Source organism: Myotis lucifugus, unplaced genomic scaffold (genome assembly GCF_000147115.1).
Source record: "Myotis lucifugus unplaced genomic scaffold, Myoluc2.0 scaffold_1066, whole genome shotgun sequence".
NCBI lineage: Eukaryota > Metazoa > Chordata > Mammalia > Chiroptera > Vespertilionidae > Myotis > Myotis lucifugus.
Window position 1 is genome coordinate 1 of NW_005872114.1, and position 9,260 is coordinate 9,260.

The 9,260-nt window shown below is 56.2% G+C and overlaps 2 protein-coding genes across 3 annotated transcripts in view; one reads left to right on the top strand and one right to left on the bottom strand.

The window, feature by feature from the left end:
• Positions 1-2,775, top strand: RNF207 (ring finger protein 207). Of its 2 annotated transcripts, none has more exons than XM_006107208.3 (5): positions 1-34; positions 301-527; positions 673-790; positions 1,290-1,370; positions 2,226-2,775. In XM_006107208.3, the coding sequence occupies exons 2-5, from the start codon at positions 347-349 to the stop codon at positions 2,392-2,394; spliced, it is 549 nt and encodes a 182-aa protein (XP_006107270.1). In that variant the 5' UTR covers positions 1-34; positions 301-346; the 3' UTR covers positions 2,395-2,775. The 2 variants fall into 2 exon arrangements, with proteins under 2 accessions (XP_006107270.1, XP_014304685.1); XM_014449199.2 differs by having other exon boundaries at positions 9-34; positions 301-352.
• A 2,588-nt stretch (positions 2,776-5,363) lies between these two features.
• ICMT (isoprenylcysteine carboxyl methyltransferase) overlaps positions 5,364-9,260 on the bottom strand; it is a 6,128-nt gene continuing 2,231 nt past the window's right edge. The window contains exons 3-5 of the mRNA XM_014449197.2: positions 8,701-8,870; positions 7,498-7,715; positions 5,364-6,987 (exon numbers count right to left, since the gene is read on the bottom strand). Of these exons, the coding sequence (XP_014304683.2) occupies positions 6,805-6,987; positions 7,498-7,715; positions 8,701-8,870 (571 nt within the window). The 3' untranslated portion in view covers positions 5,364-6,804. The remainder of the gene's footprint in view (positions 6,988-7,497; positions 7,716-8,700; positions 8,871-9,260) is intronic.

Consider the following 9,260-nt stretch of genomic DNA (forward strand, 5'->3'; position numbering starts at 1 on the left):
CTCCTTGGAGGGGATGAGAGCAGCCTTCCAGGAGGTACCCCCTTCCAGGACCTAGCTCCCCGGCAGCTCACCCCTCAGCATGCACAGGGGCCACCCCCAGACAGGAAGGGGGAGACAGAGGGCATTGGCTGGTGCCCCGGAGGCCTGGTGTGGCAGGCTCTGGAACCTGGGTCTTTGCTGCCTGGAACCACATGGACTGGCTGGGGGTGCCTGTGGCTCTGAGTAGCTAGAGGACAGAAATGCCACCAATGGACATCCCAACTCACACCACACGCGTGTCCACCCTACTTTCTCTTTCAGATGTGGGAGGAGTCCTACCAGCGGGTGGCTGACGAGCAGGAGATCTATGAAGGTCCCAGGCAGCCCTGCTGGGTGCACCCCTGTCCTGGAGCTAACCCGTGTGCCAGTGAGGCAGGAAGGCAGTCACCCACTAACCAGATACAAGCCCCATGCTCTTCCCTTAGCCCTTGACTTTGCCTCACAGCCGCTAACTGGCCCCAACACGATGCATCTGGGGCCAGAACTCAGTGAGTAGAAGGCCCTCTCGAGTCTCACTCTGCTCTTTAGAGAAAGAAGTGACGGGGGGAGTAGTTGGGATATGGCGATGGCGTGAAGCTGGGGGGTAAGAATCTCAAGCCAATAAGACCCAATACTCTGGCCTTGGCCCCTCAGCCCAGCTCCATGACCTCCTCCAGCTGAAGCAGGAGAATGCCTGCCTGACCACCATCACCAAGCAGATCACACCCTACGTCCGCTCGATTGCCAAGGTGAAGGAGCGGCTGGAGCCCAGGTGAGACCGGGGTGAGGAGGGTGGGGGTGTCCTCAGGGGAGCCCAGACCCTTCAGAATGTGTGGGGAAGGAGCCACATACTGGGAAGAGCCCCTTTCATGAGGGCCACGTGGGGCCTCTGACCACGTCGGGCCCCCACCACACGCCAGCTGCAGTGGCCTTTCAGTTTCCCGAAGCAGCTAGACCAGCTCCGCTCCCCCCTCTGCCGGGAATGTAGTTGCTTCAGATGGCGGGAGCCCTGTCCTCGGGTCTCAGTTTGAATGTCAGCGGAGGCCTTCCCAGACCACCCGACTGAAAGCCGGTCTCCGCTCACTGTCCCTCCCACCACTGGCTCGGCTGTGCCCTGACCAACCTGGGCCTGTCTCCCTGACCAGAAGGCAGCTTCCCCTCGGGAACTGCTGAGGACCAAGCCCTAGGCAGGCCCTTGAGTGTTTGCTTGAGTTTGGTTTTTGTGCAGCGTGAGCTTCAGGACACGCAGTGGGCGGGCTCTTCCTCTGCAGGTTCCAGGCTCCCGTGGACGAGGAGTCAGAGCAGCTCCAAGACCTGGGTGACGACAGCACGAACGACGAGGCCCAGGCCAGGTACAGCTTGTCTTCCCGCCCTGGGCGAGCGAACAGCTCATTCCAGAGACAGTGTGACGGGGAGACAGACCCCGGATTCCTTTCCCCTCCGGTTCCCTCTGCGGCCTTAGTGGGGCCTCAATTTGTAAAATACGGGTCAGAGAGTTTTGTAATCTGACAGGGACTCGGGGATGACAGATGTGACCTTGATAGACGTGACCCACGTTTTCTAACCATGGTGGCTGCCGGGCCCTGACACCACCGAGAGCCACCAGCACTTTGGACTGGCTCCTGGGCACTCACGCCACGCGGCTCACGCCCACTCGGCGAGGAGCAGTGAGGACCATCTGTGGGAGCACTGCTGTCATTGGAGCCACGGTGTTTGTAAAACAGGGCCGGAGGGAGAAGAGAGCGCAGTAAGACAGCCACTGTCACAGCGGGCTCTCCGCATTTCCCTCTGGGTGAGACGAGCTAGTCAGGGGGACGGGCGGAGAGCGGAGGTGCAGGGTCAGAGCTGACACGCACACTCATACACACACACACACACACACTCACACTCACACACACGCACACTCATACACACACACGCACACACACGCACACACCAGGCTCCACGGTTAGCTCCGATGCTTCAGGCGAGTGAACCGAGCTCCTGCTGAGAGAGCCGAGCTGCTGATGTCTGGGCTACTGCCTCTCATCAGAAATGAAATAGCCCTGAAGGAGACCACCGCTCTGGCTCTGATGACATGGTCGCCGTGCCTTCCAGAAAGGCTTCCTGTTCCAAAAGCCTGGGCCGGGTGGACGCCAGTGCTGGGCCCGGTGAAGCGGGGCGGCGGGTGGCGCCACAGGCTAGAACACACGTTCATGATCCTGTAGGAGTGACCCAGTGTGTGGGGCGGACAAGAGGGAGACCTCGGAGCCGAGAGGAAACAGCCGGACCCCGCACAGCCTCACGGAAGAGCCTCCCCTGCAGAGCAAAGATCCTCATGGACCCAAAGCGAGAAATGGGGGTGACGTCCCCCCACGGAGGGAGCGCCCCACCTAGCAGATGGGGCTGGCCCAGGGCGTGGGCCTGTCACGAGCCAGCCCGGGCCTGTAAGAAAAGCGCGCTCCCACCATGACGTTGCACAGGGGGAAGGGGGATTGCTTATCAGCAGTAAAACCCAGACACGCTCACGGGTCCTCATTTCAGGATCTGGCTGGGGCTTAGCTTTGCTTTCCCTGCGTTCACGTGGCACAAAGTCTGGGTTGTCATCACGGCGACAGGGGACGAGTCCTAGGCCACATGGCTGTTCAGTGAGGGACCATCCAGCCCAGCCGGTGTGGCTCAGTGGTTGAGCGTCAACCTATGAGCCAGGTCACAGTTTGATTCCAGTCAAGGGCACATGCCCAGGTTGTGGGCTCCATCCCCAGTGGGGGGAGTGCAGGAGGCAGCCAATCATTGATTCTCTCTCATCATTGTTGTTTCTCTCTCCCTTCCTCTCTGAATCAATAATAAATATTTTAAATAAATAAAGGAATACCCAGACTCAAGCCTGTCCGTGGCCCAGCCCATCCCCAGGGCCTGTGCTACCCTGTGCCAGGATTACCTGCGTGCCGGGAGGGGCGTGCCGCTCTGAACTTAGATAAGGAGACTCCATGCTCACAGGAAGCCAGTTTCTCCGGAGTCACAGCTTCACTGTTAACCGGGTGCCAATGGGAGGTTCCACCCAGCAATCTGAGCGCTGCTCAGCATAGGGAAACCCTGTGCCCAGCTTCCTCCCTCCCAGGCGAGGGCTGAGCTCCAGAGCAGGTGCAAGGCAGAACGGCCCCACCATAGCTCCTCGGCTCCCTCCCAGGCTGCTGCCTGCACCTGTGCTTGCCTTCTGTTGATTATTAAAGCAGATTCGGCAGCAACTTGTCTCTGGTAGCTTCCCATTCCTACACAGCGCCCTTTCTGCAAGAGGAACTTAATGGTCTTTAAATCGGAAAATTGCCCTGGCTGGTGCGCTCAGTGGTTAGAGCATCGGCTTGTGCACTGAAGGGTCCAGGGTTCAATTCCCGGTCAAGGGCACATACCTGAATTGCAGGTTCGATCCCCAGCCAGGGTTGGTGTGTGTGTGGGAAGCAACCAATCAATGTGCCTCTTTTATATCGATGTTTCTCTTTCTCACCCTCCCTTCCATTCTCTAAAAAAAAAAAAAAAAAAAAAAAAAAAAAAAAAAAAAAAAAAATTCAATGGGAAAAATACCCTTGTGTGAGGACTAACATACATAAAAAAGGAACATTAACCTACATGACCTAAAATTTAAAGTTTTGAGGCAAAATGATGCCCGGAGAGTCACATTTTAAGCAAACGTCCATTTTGTGTCAGGGGTTCAAACAGCCAACGGCTTTTCTGCACCAGCTGGGCTTGCACATCAATACGTTGGTGTCACACGAGAACTGCCAACCCCCCCAGACCCGCCGTTTCAGGGCCTGACGTCCGTGCCAGAGCGGCAAGACCTCGGGAGCCTGCAGGGAGGGAGCGCCTGGCATCACAAACGGCTTAGAGGCGGGAGTTCAGAACTGAGTCACGAATACACCTGCCTGATGCTGCAGGTCCTCTCGTTCCTCAGCCGGAGCGGTGACCTGGGAGCTGCCGCATCCCACACCATCACACCGCTCTTCGTAGTGAAACCGAGTATAGTTTTATTTCAGATTCGGAAAGAATATCAGTATCTGTGAACGAAAACCCAATTTAAAATACTTAAACAAACACTTCTGCATGTAGAAAGAAGAGTAGAATAATTACTCCATGAAGTTATCCTCACTTTGCCGGTTCCCCAGAGCGGCTGCCGGTGGCCGGGCCGGGGATGGCCAGTGCCCCAGGCCACAAGCTCTCAGAGCGGGGCCCAGGGAGCAGGTCCCACCGCGCGGCAATGCTGAGGGTGCCCACCCTCGCAAGTCTCTACAGAAGCAAAAACAGTGGGAGATGGCAGCTAAGGCAGTAGGAAAGTGCAGAGAAGGGACAGTGGTTAGGTCACTGCACCCGTTATGGAGGGACTGTTACCAAGATGAGCTGTGGCTGAGACCTCACTGAGCTGCATCTATTGATGCAATGCATTAGCTTAGGAATACTTCCCCCATCAGTCATCACCAGCCATCACCGAGTGCTGAATGGATGGGAGGGACTGGTAACATTGACTCTTACCAGCTCACACCAGGAGGGGCGGTGGGGTCTCGGCCTTTTGCTTCCTGCCCAGCTCGCTCCCTCCCTTGGCTGTAAGCTGCCACACGCAGCCCCGCAGGTCCTGTGTAAGGGCTCCGTCCACGGCTTCCAGGCAGCGTGGCTCTGCGAAATGCCCGTGTTCCCCTTAAGAAGCCCCAATGGCACGAGAAATCTCCTGGCGGTTTCGTTCGAGGACACTGGAGACGGCCTTGGCCCAGGAAGCTGGGGGAGTACCCAGAGAGCCCGCACCTCATTAACCCGATTCCCTGCCCGGCAGGCCATCGCTGCTAAATTTGTCCGGTTAAAAATAACCTGAAGAGCCAGGACCGGATGAAAGCCAGCCCCTTGCCAAACCCTGTCCCTCACCGGTTCATCTTCTACCCGAAGTCATCGCGGCCTCTGCCCTGGGACTGACTGCAAAGGAGGGCGCCATGTTCTCCCTGCCCCTCCCGACCGGCTCTGGAAAAGCCCAGCAGAGCGTCAGCCCCGGTGGCCCAGGGCTGAGCTCCTGGCAGCAGGAAGGCGGGCTCTGAACTCCGGGCAGGGGTCCACACCGGCTCCACGTGGCAAGAAGTTTCCCTCAATGAGCTGGGGGTGGCTGCCCCCCCCCCCCCCTCCCGCCAATCCTGCAGTCCTACTAAGTGGAGCTGATCTCACAGAGCGCGGTCTGGGGAACAAGGTTGGCTCAGGCCAGCAGTGGCCTTGGCCAGTCTGATTGCACAGCCCTCCCCGGGCCCAGGGCGGGTCCCTGGGTATCACCCCAGCAGTCAGCGACCCCGCACACCTCTTTGGTATATGATGACGAAATGATCAATTAGGCCGTGAAATCTAGAAATTAATACTATTTTGAGTTGGTAAAATGCTCTTTTGCACACATTTCCGGCATCTGGTACAGTTAACCGAATGTCCATTTTTGCGCAACTCTCACACAGTACAGATTCCACAATGTCCTCTGTCCTCTAAGCATTAAAAACGTTTGACGTTCTTCTGAGTCTTCACACCCCTGTGAGGTAGGCGGTATTGACCCCATTCTACAGATGGGGAGTCTAGGCACGGAAAGGTAGTGGCTCCTCGGAGGCCGCAGGTCTGCGCTCCGCCGCGGTCCCAGCGCCGCCGCCGCCCTGCGCGGAAGGATCTCACAGACCACGCTCCTGTCTCGTCCGGAACTAAACGAAGGTCTTTACAGCTCATGTTTGACTCCTACAGCCAACCACTCTCCCTGAACTGGAAAGACAAAAGCAGGACTAACTCTCAGTCGGGACTGCTTGCTCTAGGTAAGACTTTCACGAGTCGCCTTGCATTGTGCAGCTGTGCGAGCGCTCACACCCCTTTGGAAGACAGTTTGAAGTGGCATCAGGGACGATGAAATTTTGAGAACGAAACATAGAAATCAAGTTAATAGATTTGAATCAAAACACAAAACTACACGCTATGGTAAAAAATAGAACCCAAATCGATGGAGGGCAGTACTTCCCAGTGTCTGACAAGGCCTCGCAGAGAGCAGGCGTCCAGGAACCGCTTCTTGGACAAAGGACTAAGGACACATCTCGGACATGCCTGCCACTGATGACAGCCCCACTGGGGGAGGGCAGGGGCAGGCCAGGAGGCCATGGGAGGGGCGGGGCTCCCTGGTAACACAAAGCCAATTGGCCAGGTGTGGATGCTTCCTTTGTGCCAAATAGGAGTTGGGGCTGTAAACACCGAGCCCCTCTGCACGCACACTGCCATTCATAAAAACAGGTGTGTCAATAGGATAAATACATGGAGAGCCTTATCAGGAAGTGGCTTAAAACTGGATAGATGCTCATGCGCCCACGGAGGATGGGAATGAGGTGGTTAGGGGTGGTTTCGGTTAAAATATATCTCTGACGCTAGAAAGCCCTGGTGCCCACGCCCCTTCCGGCGGAAGAAACCTGATTCCGAGTAATGAGTCCACCTGGCCTGGGGGCGGGGGCTTGGTTACAGCCCAAATGCAGCGAGGCCTCCTGCGGCCAGGCCCGCCCAGCGCTGCCGATAATGCTGTTATCCGCTCCTTGTTCATCTTTCATTCCCATCCCAGCTCTCGATTCAGCCCAAGAACAGACGCTCCGGGAAGTTGGGGGAGGGGGCCTTTGGTCCTAAGGCCTCTGACCTTTGGTCTTGAGGGATGTTCCCAAAGAGGAAATGGTGAGTATAAAGTGATTAAGAGAATCCATCCTGCAGAGTGGCCCACCGGAGGCCGTTTTGTCCCGGGCTGCTCGGAGTGGGAGGCGCCGCGCCCCGGGGTCATAGCTCCACCTTGACCCCCTTTATGAAGGGCAGGCCCGTGGGCACCCGCTTCTTGTACTCCAGGTACTCCTCCCCGAAGAAGTGGATCAGCGAGATCTCCTCCTCTTCCGTCCGGTCGCGGAAGAAGCGCCACACCGTCAGCGCGTAGCCCACGCCGCAGATGGGGTTGCAGAGCATCACCTGGTGGGGACACGAGGCTGATCAGGGTCAGAGGGACGGACACTGTGGACACGAGTGGCACCTGCTTCTGTCAGATCCACAGGACTCCCCGCCAAGGGCCCGAGAGACCCTCCAAATAAATTAGATGAGGTGTCCAGCCGGCGTGGCTGTCGTTGAGCATCGACCTATGAACCAGGAGGTCACGATTGGATTCCTGGTCAAGGGCACACGTCAGGGTTTCGGGCTCATCCCCAGTAGGGGGGGGTGCAGGAGGCAGCCGATCCATGATTCTCTCTCATTAGTGATGTTTCTATCTCTCTCTCCCTCTCCCTTCCTCTCTAAAATCAATAGAAATATATATATTTTTTTAAATAAATAAAGAGGACCAACAACCTTGCGAATACACCGAAAACCACTGAATAGTAAGTACACTTTGAACTGGTGGATTTTATAGGTACGGGAATTATATGTCAAATAAAAAAATATTTGAAGAAAACTTAAAGGAGGCCAGGGTTACCTCTGATACTTTACCTGGGTTCCGATACTCCAGTAAAACCACCCCACGTAAGAAGGGTGCCGGAACCAGGCATACACCCCGCTCGTCACCAGAGTGTGGGTTTCTGACTTTTCATTCTGCACCACGTGGTTGAAGTTGGAACCAGCTGTAAACATCGCCGCTTTCCTCAGACACTCTCCGAAGACCACCATCAGCAGGCCCGTGGTGCTGAGCCAGGTGACCTGCTTCAGTTCTGCAGGGGACACGTGACAAGCGGACTGCTGAGTTCTCCCTTTGGATGCTTAAAATGAATCTATTTTCCAAGACAGGAACCGGGGACCGCACCTCGCTGGCTGGGCACCAGCATTTGTCATCAGGTTAAAATGTAAGTATAAGCAAAACACATCCCCCTAAGTTGTGCTGTTCATCCTTTTAAAGTGCCAACAACCAGCCCAGCTGGTGTGGCTCAGTGGTTGAGTGTTGACCCAGGAACTGAGGTAGCTGGTTCGATTCTCAGTCGGGGCACATGCCTGAGTTGCGGCTTGATCCCCAGTAAGAGGCGTGCAGGAGGCAGCCAATCGATGATGTTCCTCTCTCATCGATGTTTCTATCTCTCGATCCCTCTCCCTCCCTCTCTCTAAAAATCAATAAAAAATATATTTAAAGCGCCAACAGCCCAGTTAGAGCATCATGGCAAAGAGCTGATGGGCTCTCCGTCCACGTCCCCTGCCACACACTCCTGTCCTTCCCTTGGGGACAAGGACAGCCAAGTGAAACACAGCAGGACCCGGCGCTCCCGCTCTGGCCATTCACTGACTCCTGGGACTACATACATGTGGTTACTTTGCTGCGGGAAGTTCACCTGGGGAGCAGGCTCCTGGTGCAGTGGCTTTTGCTAATAAAATCTCCCTGTGGAATTTCTCAGCCACAGAAAAGCCATGGATCCGAGTCTCCTCCGACGGGGAAGTTAGGATTACAGCGATCAGAGGGAGGGCCTCGTCTCAGAGGGCGCACTACGCGCTGCAAGGCTTAAAGCAAGAGGTCACCCTGCCCTCGACTTGAACATCCGGAAGCGGGTGCACAGTCCGTCCTCTATAAAGAGCTTAGTGAGGATGGAGGTCTGCGGAAATCGCTCCGGGAGATTAGGCCCGAGGGGAGAGCCCCCCCACCCCATCTGTCACTGCCATGACGCCCGCGTGGAAGCCACCCCCGCCCGGGGGCGAGCAGGGCACACTGACCTGGCCAGAGGAGGTTCTCAAGGGTGAACTCTATCCAGGAAGAAAGGGCGGCCACGGTGTACTCCAGGCTGTGGTTCAGGAGGAAGGAGTCCAGGGACAGGCTTTTCGGGTTGTTGACCGCCGTGACCAAGTATTCCGAGTAGTGGAACAAGGACAGGGAGCACATGTACCTATTGACAGCAAAGGAGAGGTTAAACTTGAACTTTTGGGGGAGGTCAGCTGGGGCGAAGGAATTGCCATGGGTCCAAGCGCAGATCCGGGCTGTGAAACTATGCCCGAGTCCTGAGGAGTCCCGCTGTCCCGCTGTCCCACCTGAGGGTGGACCTCAGGCACCCATACTACTCCCTCAGGCTTGCAGGCAGTGGTCGGTTTTATGGTTTTTTACGATTCTTGATTGCTTGCATTTACGTATTTACTTATTTATTTATTTTTTAGAGAGGAGAGGGGAAGAGAGAGAGAGAGAAACATCCATGTGGATCGGCTGCCTCCTGCACACCCCCTACGGGCATGTGCCCTGACCAGTATTGCACCCAGCACCTTTCAGTGACCAGGAGGACGCC